Here is a 15352-nt window from a genome sequence, read left to right on the forward strand (position 1 = left end):
TACATCTTACTCAGCGGTCGCTTCTAGACTTTACCAACAGTGCTCTTTTAGCTACAGAAGCACCCAGCCCCTCTCTAGAAAGTCAAACCAGGAAGTTGTGGTTGGTTTCTATCATGAGAAATTTTATTCAAATAAATGCTTCCTGAACTTCAGAAAGCTCAGCAAGGCAACTTGTGGAACAAAAACCATTTCCTATCTCAATCAGAGGCAATTCTTGGCAGTTCCACTCAGTGATCAAAGCTGAAAATGAGGAGTTCAAGACTGAGTTCAAGGCTACAGATGGGAATAAATCAAGGCAAATGTGTCATTTTTTTCAGGAATATTTCTTTTTCGTGAGAGGACTCTTAAATGAACTACCTTGAACACTACCAGGGATGCCAGTCTAATAGGGAATTCAACTGAAAGATTCAAACCCTTTTAACATGAGAGAAATGTTTTGACTTCAAAGCACTCAATCATCTTGCCTGCTCCTATTTTACCTCGCTGATTTCCTACTACAACCCATCACTTTCACTTTTCTCCTCTAACACCAATCTAATCGCAATCTCGATCTCATCTATCTCACCATCAACCCCTTATTCATGTCCTGCCTCTGGACATACATATGACAGACCATCACTCTCCCCACCTTCAAAGCCTCAATAAAATCACATCTCCTCCAAGAGGTCTTTCCTAAGACCTGATTTTCCCTACTCCCTCTCCCTTCTGGATCACCCTTGCATTTGGATTTCTACCCTTTATTCATTCCAACCTCAAGCCCACAGACAGTTATGTATATATCTATAAACTCTTTTAATGTCTGCCCCTCCTTTTAAACTGTAAGCTCCTTGTGGGCAGGAAACATGTCTACCAACTTTTTTATATTGTACTTTTCCAAGCGCTTAGTACAGTGCTCTGCACATAGTAAGAACTCAATAAACATGACTGACAACCCTTTTCAACTCTTGCCTCATCCCCATAGCAACTGGAGATGAGAAATATTACCCTTTAGGTTCACCTTGGTTGATGTGACCTTTCTTTCAGAGAGTTCCTGGAAGAGAAGGGAGAGAGGCAAAGAGACAGAGAGAGAGGAAAAGAGACGGAGAGAGGAAAAGAGACAGAGAGAGGCAAGAGATGGAGAAAGAGGCATAGAGGCGGAGAGAGAGGCATAGAGATGGAGGGAGAGGCATAGAGTTGGAGAGAGAGGCAGAAAGAGAGGCAGAGAGACACAAAGGCAAAGAGACAGAGAGAGGAGCAACAAGAGAGAGGAAAAGAGACAAAGACAAAGAGAAAGACAGAGAGAGGAGAGAAGAGAGAAGCGAGAGAGACTGATAGTCAAAAATGGTCACAGGGATTGTTAGTAGAAATCATAGCCACAAGGTTAAGTAATGAGCAAAACATGTTTGGAAGGGGTAGATCGTAAAAGAAGTGTGAGAAGAAGTTTGGTTTCCTGTTCCCAGCTTACCTTTTGGGTGGCCAGGGTTGGCTTCAGGTGGTCCCTGTTGGATCCCTGAGGATCTGGGCCATTCTGCAGTGACCCCTGGGCCTCTGGGGTGGTGGGGATGCTCAGGATGGGAGGCATGGGTGCTGGCAGGAGCCTCAGGGAGGCTGCAAGAGGAAGGGCAGCCTTCGGGTTATCTCCCCTAGCTCCTCCTTCGGGATCAGGCACACCCAAGGCATCAGAAGAAGGGAGAGAACGAGTCAGAGTTCAAGGAGAGGCACCATCTCATTTAAAAAGCTTTTTCACCCAGCACCGCCTGGTAGATTCTGCGGGAGGCAGGCCTCTGGTCTCAGTGCCACCATCCAGGAGGAGTGAGTCCCTTAAACTACATGGTTTCTCAGTTTGTCTCATCTTATGCTGTCGAATCATTTCCGACCCATAGCGGCTCCATGGACACATCTCTCCCAGAACGCCCCACCTCCATCTGCAATCGTTCTGGTAGTGTATCCATAGTTTTCTTGGTAAAAATATGGAAGTAGTGTACCATTGCCTTCTTCCAAGCAGTAAACTTAAGTCTCCGCCCTTGACCCTCTCCCACGCCGCTGCTGCCCAGCATGGGTGAGTTTTGACTTGTAGCAGATTGCCTTCCACTTGCTAGCCACTGCCCAAGCTAGGAATGGAATGGGTAGGCCTCTGCTTGACTCTCCCTCTCAGACGAGACTGGTAGAGTACTGAAAACTCTCCAGGTGTGATCCTGAGAGGACATCTATAAATTATTTATTATAAATTATTTGCATTAATGTCTGTCCCCCAAGACTGTAAGCTCACTGTGTCCAACCTGATTATCTTGTAACTACCCCAGTGCTTAATATAGCCCTTGATGGGTAGAACTTAAAATCCATGATTATTATTGATGTTGATAACAACAATATTGCTCCTATGACTAAGTTTCTGATTATCATTTGAGGGTTGCCTACTGGGGTCACCCTGAGCAAAAGGACCCCTACCTTGAACCTCAATGTTCTCATTTCTCCATCCAGGAAGTAGCAGGACGAAAGCCATCCTTCCTCACTGGAGAGGTGGAAAAGGCAGCAGCAGTGACAGCTGGAGGGGAGACCTGATCTAAACTAGCTGAGAAGGTTACTGGCTGCCAACTGAGAGATCCCCGATACACAGGGGCTGAGCTTCCTGAGTCCTTCCGGATTTTTAAGTGCTTAATACAGTGCTTTGCACATAGTAAGCACTCAATAAATATGATGGAATGAAAGTTTTCTGAGAGTCCTTCCCTCACCCGAGACTCAGCCCCTCATTGAATTATCCACCATTCTCTGGATGCAGGAGGATAACAACAGGAGAACAAGAGAAGCTGATAGGACAAAAGCAAAGAGGAAGTGCTGTGGAGCTTGGCACATAATAAGAATTTTACAAATACCATCCTTATTACTATTAAGCTCATTATGGCAAGGAATGTGTCTAACAGCTCTGTTATATTGTACTCTCCCAAATGCACAATAAGAAGAAGCAGAAAAAAAAAGAAAAAGAATAACTGTGGTATTTGTTAAGCTTTTACTATGTGCCAGGCACTGTACTAAGCACTGGCGTGGATACAAGCAAATTGGGTTGGATACAGTCCCTGTCCCATATGGGGCTCACAGTCTCAATCCCCATTTTACAGATGAGGTAACTGAAGCCCAGAGAAGAGAAGTGTCTTGCCCAAGGTCAGGCAGCAGACGAGTGGCAGAGCCGGCATTAGAGCCCAGGTCCTAACTCCTAGGTCTGTGCTCCATCCATTAGGTCACATTACTATGCTCTGCACATAGGAAGCTCCCAATAAATACCACTGATTGATTGAAGGAGTTTGCGGTGGGTTCAAGCTGCAGGGCCCATCCCTGCAAACTCAGCCCAATCCTCCCCTGAGTGGGAACTGATCAATCAGCCAGTGGTATCTATTGAGAGCTTATTGTGTGCAGAGCACTGTACTAAGCACTTTGGAAAGTACAGTATAACGGAGTTAGTAGACACATTCTCTGCCCACAAAGAGCTGACAGTGTAGAGGGGTTTTAATCTAGCCTGGCCCCAGTCGAGTTCCGGCACCCCCTTTGGCCAACCCAAACCCTAATGGGACTCCCAAAGGCATTTCACCTCTAAGGGCAGAGAAGTTGGACTCACCTCGAGGAGCCCCAGAAAGCCCTTCAGAGAGTTTCCTCTTCTTCAGTTTGTCTTTGATCTGGATGGTTTCCATAGCAGCACTGCTGGCCTCCAATTCCTGGGCGGTGGGTTGCAGCTGGGAGACATCCCCCAGGTCCTTCTGAGGCCCACCGCAGCCCTGCCAGCCCGGCCAGAGGGCACCGGGTTTGAGGCCATCTGGGTCTCCATCCTCACCCCACAAATACGGCTGCTGCTTCTTCATCTGGACTTCCAACAGAGTCTGAAGGGAGGCTGGACACAGACAGATGGGGAGCAAACAGTAACTTGCTCTGTACAACACTAGTAGTGGATGTCTTGGGGATGCTACCCACCCAGACTCAGCTTTAAAACCCAGCCACTCGCCGACAGAGCCAGTGAACAAGGCTACCCGTTCGTGGCAGTCAACTACTCCCCTAAAGTGTCCTTAGGAGGGAAGCCAATATTCTTGCATAAAAACATACTAAAGCCAGGAGTCCCAGATAGTGACAAAAAGCTGTTAAAAGGAATTAAGTGGTGGTTGTCTTCCGTGGCATCATTGTCATCAATGATATTTGAGCACTTAATGGGAAAGCACAATATAATGGAGTTAGTGGACATATTCCCTGCAAACAACAAGCTTACGGTCAAGAAAGTCTAATCCCAGGTCGGCCACTTTTCTACTGTATCCATTAGGAATGGACCATCTAACATTCCTGTTTTTCCTCTAATGATCCATCATGGACCCAAGACCCATGAATTTATTTAAACTGTTCTTAAGCCTTGTAATAACCTTAACTTTTTCCCTTCTGCATTCTCTCCCTCTCTGGAAACCGATTATGGACCTTCAAATTTATTCAAGACCCACTTGAAACTTTTGAGGTCTACACCCCTCCTTTTTTAAAAAAAAATGGTGTTTGTTAAGCACTTACTATGTACCAGACACTGTACTAAGCACTGGGGTAGATACAAGTTAGATTGGACACAGCTTAAATCCCACATAGTGCTCACAGTCTAAAAAATCCCCATTTTACAGATGGAGTAACAGGCACAGAGAAACGAAATGACTTGATTAAGGTCACACAGCAGACAAGTGGTGGAGCCGAGATTAGAACCCAGGTCCTTCTGACTTCCGGGACTGTACTCTATTCTCACTAGGCCATGCTGCTTCTCATAAAAAATGCATTAGGATTCTGAGACTACTTCATGATGTCCCGGGAAGCTGGGTCAGAGCTGAGGGCGCCCTGCTTGGTTCATTCCCTGCTACAAGAGAAACAACGGGGCTTGGGAATTTCTCAACCAACTTCCTCCAGGAATACTGCTTTGTGATTTATTATTGCTTCATGAGTCCTTTTTCTGTTTCTTATGATCTCTGTGTGTATGAGAACATGTGTATATGTGCATGTGTGTAAATGCATGAGTACACGGATGACGCAGTCCAGTCAGTTCTTCTACAAGTGACTGAATTTTGAGTTTTGAATTTTGAGGCAATTAGGGAACGCTTTTCCCCCAGGACACACCAGTTTTGTACAGCGGGGTTGGAAGAAACGGTTTTGCAGCCATACACGGTGCCAGTGGAGGTGTGGGTTGGCTAGTGTGAGAGTATGTGGGAGTGTTCCAGATCCAAGGCTCTGCAGAAGCGCACCCCCACTCTATAGAAGTGCTCACCATGCCTGCCCCAGCACTGAGCCCAGTGCTCTGTACACATTAAGCCGTTAATACCCACCCTGACTAAAGAATTGCTCGGTTAACTTGTTTTCACCTCTGAGGGCACCTATTTCTCTCACGATCAAGCGGCTCCACTGATTCCCAACTGACTTCCTGCTTCCGCTGCCTTTGAAAACTCCCTTAATTAGCTTCGACCTGCCCTGCCAAGCCTCTTCAATCACCTCCGTGGCTCATATCACTTCCTGTTTGTGCCTGACCTGCCATTCTTCATGGGTCCTCCCAGTTCTCACTTGAGTGAGTTTGCCATCTGTTAGGGGACCGAGCTACTCCTTGGGTGATTCTCCATCCCGCCACTCAGTCCCACGGGGCTTGTTGGGGGCCCCCATGTTGTTGGGAAGCACACACCTCCACTCGGCCTAAAAACATGGGTTTGGGGAACAGTCTTCTTCTAGGAAGCTGCTTTTTTTTTTTCCAATGGTGTTTGTTAAGCACTTACTAGGTGCCAGGCACTATACTAAGCACTGGAGTAGATACATACAAGATTTTCAGGTTGGACATGGTCCCTGTCCCACGTGGGGCTCACAGTCTTAATCCCCATTTTACTGATAACTGAGGCTCAGAGAAGTCAATGACCTGCCCAAGGTCGCACAGCAGAGGTAAGACTGGAACCCAAGTCTTTCTGACTCCCAGATTCCCTGCTCTATCCACTAAGCCACAGTTTCTTTATGGTCTTAGTTACAGTTATCCTCCTCCCAACCCGAGCCCACCTCCCCCTCGATCGCTCCGCTGAGCCCCCTCGCAGCCTCACCTTCTCTCCCCGCCTCCCAGGAGCGCAGGCTGGAGTCGATGCCTCTTCCACAGACGGGCTGGTAGCTGGAGGCAGCCCTGGGTACGCTTCCACAGTACACAGCCACAGGGACCCGGTACTTAGCTGCAAGTCAGAGACAGCCCGGTAAGCCCGAGGAGACCTGAGAAGAAGCTGCCATCGTCTCTCCTCGGGGCTTTCTGGAAGGGCTCGGTCCTTTCAAGCCCTTGTTATTCACCCACTCTCAGCCTCACAGCACTCATGTGCTTATCCATAATTAATATTACTGTTCGTTTCCCCTTCTAGACTGCGAGCTCTTTGTGGGCAGGGAACGTGTCTATCAACTTTGTTGTTTTCAGCTCTCCCAAGCACGATACAGTGCTCTCTGCACATAGTAAGCGCTTAATAAGTAGGATTTGATTGAATGATCTTGTCGAAAGTTTTGCTATCTCCCTCGCAACCTGGGGGAGAATCTGCATCAAAAGTCTCTGGTGGGAGACCGGTGAGGACCTGACTCATTCCTCTGAGACCTAAGTGGAGAAAGCTTTTCTGACACTAAGCCATCCAGCAAGAGGCAGGAGGAGCAAACCAACTCTGTTATATGGTACTCTCCCAACCGCTTAGAACACACAGTATCCACTTAAATGCATGTCATTGATTGATTGATAAATTATACTCAGAAACTTGCTCCTGGTCATCCCTGAACTTCAAACTCTGAGCCACAGAACCCTACTAATTTTGGTGAATTGTCCTTGTCCTTCGTGCTGTTCAGGTTTTATTATTCCAGCACTCCTGATGTGCCTATCACCAGTCTCCACTCCTCTTTTTTCTATTTTCAGATTGCAAGCTCCTTAAGAGACAGAGACAGGGTCTAATTCCCCCAAGTCTTCTTTCCTAGAGCTGAGTACAGTGCTCTGCATAGAGTAAGCACACAATAATAATAATAATAATAATAATGGCATTTGTTAAGCGCTTGCTATGTGCCAGGTATGGTACTAAGTGCTGGGGTAGACACAAGATAATTGGTTGGACACCATCCATGTCCCAAATAGGGTTCACAATCTAAATTCCCCATTTTACAGATGATGTAACTGAGGCACAGAGAAGGTAAATGACATGTCCAAAGTCACATTGCAGACAAGTGGAGGAGAAAGGATTAGAAGCCAGGTCCTTCTGACTCCCAGGCCCAGGCTCTATCCACTAGGCCACACTGCTTCTCTGAAATAAATAGTAATAAATACTATTACTGCAATTACTATTACCCATTTCCCCTTCCCAAGCACTGCTTCCAGTCACGGTCTGGTTCTTCCCCTCGATTTTCAGCCTGGTCCCCCTGGGGGATCCTGGTCTCTCTAGAGTCTCCTGGTCGCCTGTTAAAGAGAGCTGTTCTCTTCCTGTCCGCAGGGACAAGCACACCCGCTCCCAGGCAGATCGAAAGCAGCAGCTGAGAGGCTCCCCAAAGCCAGAAGTCCAGAGAAATCCACAGGCTTTTAGGCTCTCCACCAGAATGGAACCTGAGCTCCAAATCCAGCAGCAGAGAGCCGGCCAGGGGAAAGACGCAAGGACGTCGGATTGCGTGACTCTGGACTTGAGGGCTTCACCCGGGCCAGGGCGGTAGGGTGGGGACCGGCAGAAACCCAGAGACACCAGGGAGACAGGCTGAAACAGTCCCTGCCCCATGCTTCACCTGTGGAGAAGTCATCGTGGGTGGCCATGCCTTAGGGTGGCGGGAGGGGCCCCTCAGCAGTGACACTCTTAGCTGGGCTGCTGTGGACTGCCGGTAACCTGAGCCTTAGCAGCTGCTGAGGTTTCTGGCCCGCGGCATCCAGGGGCCCGTGGCAACCTGCAGCAGAGGAGAGGAAACACACACCGCCACACTCTCCGGGGGAAACTAGTGACAATCGGCAAAATGGAGCCTCGGCTGGCTTGGAAGGCAGCGGAAAGAGGAGGCCAGAAGGGAAGGACAACCACTGGGGACGGTGGGCGTGCTGGACTCAGAGCTAGTGTCGTGCTCACTGCTCAGCGAGGTGGCCATGTTGGGAAAAAAACCCACCCCCTCCCAAGACCCAGACTGTGAGGGTGAAGCTTGGAAGTTGGAGGAGAAAATTCCCCCCTTTGGAGAGGTGGGGGTCAGGGTGACAAGAGAACCAGAGTTGCAGGGCATGGTGACTTTCCCAGGGTCTATAATCTGGGGAAAAGAGGAAGGAGATGAAAAATGGACCTGGAAGGGGCCAGAGAAAGGAGGAGGAAGATGAATTGAGGAACTGGAGCAGTAGCCGTAGATCCCGTGTGGTAAGGTAGGACTCACTCTGGCTTTAGGGTGCCCTTGGCTGCTGACAACTAATAGCACCTCAAGGGCTCTCTGAAAGAGCTAACTTAGGCAGGATCGCGGAAATGGTGTGCCAGGAAGAGTGTGGAAAGACGAAGGCCCCGGGGGCTAATGGAGAGGTCCAGACCTGGAAGTCTGGGAAGGAATGTGGTCTAGTGGAAAGAAGACCTCGGTTCTAATCCCGGCTCCGCCACTTACCTTCTGTGCGATCTTGGGCAAAACACTGAACTTCTCTGTGACTCAGTTAACTTATCTGTACAGTGGAGATTAAGACTGTGAGCTCCATGTGGGACATGGACTGTGTCCAACCTGTTTAGTCTGTATCTACCCTAGCGCTTAGCATAGTGTCTGGCACATGTAGGCATTCAATAAATATCATTTAAAAAGGTCAGAAGACCTGGTCCCCTTCCTATCTCTGCTGCAGTTGGCTGCCTGACCGTGGGCAGGCAAACCACTTCCACCTCAGTTTCCACAACAGTAAAATGGGACCAGGACCACTATCTCACCAGCATGCTCCAACGACAAATTGGACCCTATCTGAAAGAACCCTAGATTCAGAAATAAGCATAATAATGGTAAGTTGAAACTAGTTGTCCTTCAAATACCAAGATGACACCACTTGTGGTAAGTTTACTTGGACCCTAATTTTGTGTGACCTCAAGGCCGGCCCCTGCTACATTGCGCTTTGAGGGCAGGGATCGTATCGTACTCTCCTAAGCATTTAGTACAGTGCTCTGCACACAATAAGTGCCCGGTAAATACCATTGATGGATTTACAGAGCCTGGCACTATTTACAGTTTCTCCTCTGACTCAAAATCCTTCTCAATCATCTTGCAACATTATTTTTATTCATTCCTTAGGCTGCCCAGCGAGGTACAGAGATGTTATCACTCTTCAAAACCTGCATGACTTGTTCTGAGGTATTCAACTGGAATGAGGCCTCAAGTCACCAAAGGCCTAGTCCTCCTCTAAAAAATATAATAATGATATTTGTTAAGCATTTATTATGTGCCAAGCACTGTGTTAAGCTCTGGAGTAGACAGAGGATAATCCCTCTAGAATGTACACTCATTATGGGGCAGGGAACGGGTTTACCAACTCTGCTGTACTGTACTATCCCAAGAGCTTAGTACAGTGCTCTGCACACAATTAGTGCTCAATCAAAACCATTGATGATGGTGACCAGAGCAGATACACTACCTGTCTCACAAGGACTTGCAGTCTAAGAGGGAGGAATTGTTCCCACAACTCCTCCAAGCCTGCCGCTGCTGTGACTGGAGATGGAGTCCTGGGCTGGATGGAACCAGTCAAGACTTCAGGTCTTCTTGGACTACTTCCTACTCTGGCCCCAGAACACAGCCTCAGCACAGAATGACCCCAGTCCCCTGGCCCTCTCAATGTCCGGCCTAGGACCTGGGGGAAGAACCACCACTGCCTCGAAGACACGCCAACCTCTAAAATGAATGAGAGCCTCTTCCAAAGACACAATCCCATAGCTCCCAGATCTCTTGGTAAAATAGCCCCTCCCTCTTTCCAAGACACACACACACACTGTCGTGTGTCCCCCCCCCCCCGCAACTTCCCATCGCAAATGCCTATCCAGACACTGTGTGGTTAGGGTTAACCCTAACCCTAACCCAGTCCCTTTGTGACTTTCCTCTCCACAGAACAAAATCCCACCCAGGCTCCTCCCATGAGACATTTTAGTCTTCCGGAGCTGGAAGCTTGGAAAGATTGAGGGCTGAGGTCAGATCTAAGTGTCAGGACTTTGAGGCTTGCCCCTGTCCCATGGTACTTGTGGCAGATCAAGAGCTGAAGAATTTCCCTTCTACGAGGATGGTTTGGGGCTGATAGAGGGAGAGAATTGGAAAATAATCAAAGGCATTTATTATCAACCAATCAGCACTTACTGTGTGCAGAGTATTGTACTAGTTGCTTGGAAGAGCACATAACAGATTTGATTCAACACATTCCCTGCCCACAAGGAGCTTACAATCTACAGCAGGTGACAGACATTAAAATAGTTTAGGGATAGGGGAAAAATAGGGAAACAACAACAAAAATAATGAACAGTGGTGGTGGTGGAGGGGGGTCTCTCCCTGGTCCCTTGGCGGGGATGCAGAGCTCTTGACAAAGCTATCAGTGGGCAGGGGTATGGAACGGACTAGATTAGGCTGTAAGCCCGTCAAAGGGCAGGGACTGTCTCTATCTGTTACCGATTTGTCCATTCCAAGCACTTAGTACAGTGCTCTGCACATAGTAAGTGCTCAATAAATACTATTGAATGAATGAACAGACACACTCAGGAATGTGACAGGGGAGAAGATGTTGCCACCTAAGGACAAGACACCCTTCTCCTTCTCTTCTTCCTCCTCCTCCCCACTGTGCCTCTCCAAGTTAGTGGTTTCCCCTTCCCTAGGTCACCAAACTTCCTTCTCACCTCGATTTTCTCTCCAATGACCTGGTCCTGGGAGGAAGAACCTCCAAAGAACTTTGGTTTCCCCAGGAGTTTTGCTCCTGGGAGCTCCAGGGACCCTGGAGAAGGGCACTGGGGACGCTCTGAGGTTGTCAGAGACACAGGGGAAGAATGCCGCTTGCTCCTCAGCAGGCCCTTTAGCCCAAAGAGACAATTCCTGGATAAACAATCCCGTCAAAGAGGCTATGAGGTACCGATAAATGAAATCCAGATTATCCAAACTGCTCAGCCTCACCTGAGGCACCATTTCAACCTTTTCTCACTCAAACTTTAGCCTGAGCCAGGAACAAGTAACAGCATCAGAGAGGTGGGAGTTTCTTCTGTTCTCCCTTCCCTGGCTCCCTCCTCTGTTGACGATGCTAAAGAGTTGGCAGGCAGTGGGTAGGGAGAAATCCAGAAGGGGCCTGGGCAACACAAAAAGTTGATCGGCATTTCCCGTCAAAAAGGTTGCGGGTCCATGGTACCCAGATTGCAGCAGCCTACCTCCCTTTCCCTCCCAGACTATTTTTTTAAAATGTGCTGTGCTGTGCTGAGCACTGAGATAGATGCACGCTGATCAGGTTGGACACAGTCCCTGTCCCACACAGGGCTCACGGTCCTAATCCCCATTTTACAGATGAGCAAACAGGCTCAGAAAGTTAAGTGACTTGCCCGAGGTCACCAGCAGACAAGCATCAAAGCCGGGATTAGAGTCCAGGTCCTTCTGACTCCCCGCCCCATGCTCTTTCCACTAGGCTACACTGTTTCTAATGACACACGCTGGAAAGACCTTGCTGACTCCACCCAACAAGTTATTCCTGAATCCACTTGATGGTCAGATCCTTGAGGGCAGAGATCATGTCTGCCAACTATACTTTCTTCTAAGCACTTAGTGCAAGGCTCTACACACAGTAAGCACTTGATAAATACTACTGATTGACTGACCCAGGGATGTGGGGGGCTTAGCAGCTCTGGATAAGACATTCACAGGCACCCAGCTACTCCTGCTGTCTCCATTTAGCAGAATTAAGCAGCTCTTCTCCAAAATCAAATTCTCCCTCACAGACCTCAGTGGTCGGCTGCCTACCTCCTGACTTTCTGAGCCGTAGAGCAGAGACACAACTTTGCCAAGCAAATCCTACTCCCCTCTCCCCATCGCCCAACCCTAGGCGGCCCAGCTGTCCTTCCTAGTCTCATCTTGGGGGTCCCAGATCCCAGCCGGATCCACCCGCCTCAGAGTCCCACCTCCGGGCCTTCACAGGCAACGACAGGCAGTAGGGGGACAGACTGACCTCATGTCCAAAACCGACTTCAAGCCAACCAGCTCGGATGCCCCCGGGCTGGAGCTCCAGGCCACCTGCTGCCGGGCTAAGCCGGATCCCACTCCCTCCCACCCTCTGCGGAAGTCTGGCCGGAGCAGGCAGCGGCTCAGCGGCTTGACGAGGAGGCTCCCGTAGCCCCAGGCGGCGCCAGGAGCTCCCGGGTGGCAGAGCCGCCGGTGTGGTGACACCTACCCAAGCCAAGCAGCCAGTCCCTGGGCTGCGCACCCTGAACAAACAAGGCTGCATAGCAACCGCTTGCTTCTCTGCAGAGGTCTGAGAGGTAGAGGTGTGAAGAGGGGGAGGGAGGGAGAAGGGACGGCAGGGTCAGGAAGGGGAAAGGAGAGGTGCTCTCTCTGGGGACCCCTTGGCCGCCTGCCTGCCTTCAACTGCTAGCCCCTCGAGGGATGGAGTCCGTATCTGATTCCCACCGGTATACTCTTTCGCCGCCACTTGCCTGCTGTGAGAACTTGGGCAAGTCACTTAACTTCTCTGTGCCTCAGTTCCCTCTTCTGTAAATTGGAGACGAAGACTGTGAGCCCTGTGTGGGACAGGGACTGTGTCCAACCTAATTATCTTGTTTCTAGCCCAGCGCTCAGTACAGTGCTTGGCACACAGTAAGCATTTAACAAATGCCATCATTATTATTATTCCTCCCCAGTGCTTATCACAGTGCCCTGCACTACTCTGGACATTCCCTAAACTTGAACCTATCACTGACTCCTCCCGGGAGCTGTCCTGGGCCAGTGCTTGGAGATCGATAGAAGCAGCATGGCATAGTGCATAGAGTGCAGGCCCGAGACTCAGAAGGACTTGGGTTCTAATCCCGGTTTCACCACTCTTATACTCTGTGACCTGTGGCGAGTCACTTCACTTCTCTGGGCCTCAGTTACTTCATCTATAAAATGGGAATTGACACTGAGAGCCCCATGTGGGACAGGGACTGTGTCCAACCTGATTTACCTGTGTCCACCCCAGCGCTTAGTACGGCGCCTGGCACACAGTAAGCATTTAACAAATTCCACAATTATTATTCTCTGTATCTCGGTTACCTCATCTGCAAAATGGGGATTGCGACTGTGATCTCCACTAGGGACAGGGACTTTGTCTGGCCCAATTTGCTTGTATCCACCCCAGTGCTTAGTACAGTGCCTGGCACATAGTAAGCACTTAGCAAATACCACAATTATTGTTATTATTAGTATCGACAGTCTCTCGGTTTGACTGAGGAGTCCGATCCTGCCCGCTGCCTCCCAGCCAAGAGGCAGATTCCATTCCAGATGGGGCCACCGCAGTCTGGATGACATCTGTGGGAGCCAGGAAAGAGCACACAGTTGTCCTATAAGTTCCAAGACCACACCACTGATTGGGAGGTTCGCCTAGGTGCGGTGTTCTGTTCTAGGTGTTTGGGAAGTACAGAATAAAGAAGTGACAGCTTCCCTGCCCATAAGAAACTTACACTCTAAAGAAAGAGACAGACTATATATATATAAGTATATATATATATATATACACACAACTAAAATGGACAGAAGAAATAGAGTGGTCATAAATACAAGACTGCTAAAGTGGGTGTAAATAAGTTCCTAAATGCAAGATTTGGATGAAGGGATGATATGGCTCAGAGGGCTGGGAAATTAACCAGGAAAAGGTCTTGGCAGAGGTGGGATTTAAGGAGGGATTTAAAGATGGGGTGAGTTGTGGTCTGTCTGATGTGAGAAGGAGGGAGTCTCCATGCCCAAGGAGACGGAGGCAGGAGAGAAGTGAATGAGGTCCAGCTAGAAGGCTGGCTTGGGAGCAATGGAAGACAACAGGTTTGGGAGTAGTCGGAGAAGTGAGCAGCGAGGTCAGGTGGGTCCAGATGTGGGGAGGTTGTCCCACTCCCTCTTTCCCCCTTCCCCACCCCTCGACTGGGGCTCAATGAGCTGAACAACCAGGAAAATAATGAGACAGACTGCGTGTCCTCTACAGGGGACATTAGAGAGGCCAGTGTGTTGCTGGTAACCTTTGACGCTGTCATCCCCAGACCCGTACCAGCACCGTACCCCAGGAAGAATGGACTTGAGTGGAGGGGCGAACTGGCTGAGGGAGGAGCCAACTAGCTAGGAGAAAGGGAGGTGGAACGATGCCAGAGCACTTCCCTGGCCCTGGGGGTTGGTGCCCGATACAGCTAAGCCACACAAATCAACTCCCTGGAGAAGTGAGGCGGGTCAGAGACAGGGACAAGGACAACACCAGCCAATCAGGAATGAAAACAAGACTCCCAGAGGAAGATCCGCTCCGTGCCAGGATACACAATGGGACAACAAACACATTTTCCGCCTCCTGGGGATGGCGATACAGAAGGTCGGTACTGAATTATTGAATACTTCCTGCCCTTCCCTTAGCCCCGGGACCAAGCCCGAGGACTACAAGGAGGGAATGGAGGAGGGCGATGAGGGCCTGGAGGACGGGCGGAGAGGGGAGGGAGTTGGCAAGCAAGCCCGCTGCTCTGACCAAGGCCCTGCAGTCACAGGATTCCCATGAGCCCTTGCTATGTGGGAAGCCCCAGGGCCTTCTCTATGGTGACCTGACCAGGGACCATACTGGTGCCTGGGTAATCAACCCAGGAGCCTAGAGCCCCACACAAACATTACCAGTGTGGCTCAGTGAAAAGAGCCCAGACTTGGGAGTCAGAGGTCATGGGTTCACATCCCAGCTCTGCCACTCGTCAGTTGTGTGACTGTGGGCAAGTCACTTAACTTCTCGGTGTCTCAGTTACCTCATCTATAAAATGGAGATTAAGACTGTGGGCCTCATGTGGGACAACTTGATGACCCTGTATCTACCCCAGCACTTAGAACAGTGCTCTGCACATAGTAAGTGCTTAACAAATATCAACATTAATTCATTAACTAACCCCATTCACGGCCAAACCCTTCTGACTTCCTCCATTTCCATTTCTTCCCCGTGAAGCTCACATCTTTTCATTTTCTCCCTCTCAAATGAGCAAGGATTCGCTTTCTCTGGGACAAAACTAGCTGTGGCTTCTACCACTAGGACCAAAACTCCCTAATGGTAACCCCACTGAATCAGGAGAGAGGCAGCTGAATGGGAAAAATGGGACCTGTTTACTCCAGACATCTTTGCAATCTGACTAGATTCTCAAATCTGCCCGAGATGGTTGTTTAGAAAGCCCTGAGAATGGAGAGG

At 49.3% G+C, this 15352-nt stretch overlaps 1 protein-coding gene and 1 non-coding gene across 2 annotated transcripts in view; both read right to left on the reverse strand.

Moving 5' to 3' along the window:
• Positions 1-8530, reverse strand: part of TOGARAM2 (TOG array regulator of axonemal microtubules 2) — a 33528-nt gene extending 24998 nt beyond the window's left edge. Inside the window, exons 1-4 of the mRNA XM_029071463.2 lie at positions 7744-8530; positions 6060-6182; positions 3590-3859; positions 1445-1632 (exon numbers count right to left, since the gene is read on the reverse strand). Coding sequence (XP_028927296.1) covers positions 1445-1632; positions 3590-3859; positions 6060-6182; positions 7744-7771 — 609 coding nt within the window. The 5' untranslated portion in view covers positions 7772-8530. The remainder of the gene's footprint in view (positions 1-1444; positions 1633-3589; positions 3860-6059; positions 6183-7743) is intronic.
• On the reverse strand, positions 2049-2184 carry LOC114814473. The gene has a single exon (XR_003762266.1). It is a non-coding gene; the product is annotated as a small nucleolar RNA SNORA7 (small nucleolar RNA).
• Positions 8531-15352: the final 6822 nt, after the last annotated feature.

This window comes from Ornithorhynchus anatinus, chromosome 9 (genome assembly GCF_004115215.2).
Source record: "Ornithorhynchus anatinus isolate Pmale09 chromosome 9, mOrnAna1.pri.v4, whole genome shotgun sequence".
NCBI lineage: Eukaryota > Metazoa > Chordata > Mammalia > Monotremata > Ornithorhynchidae > Ornithorhynchus > Ornithorhynchus anatinus.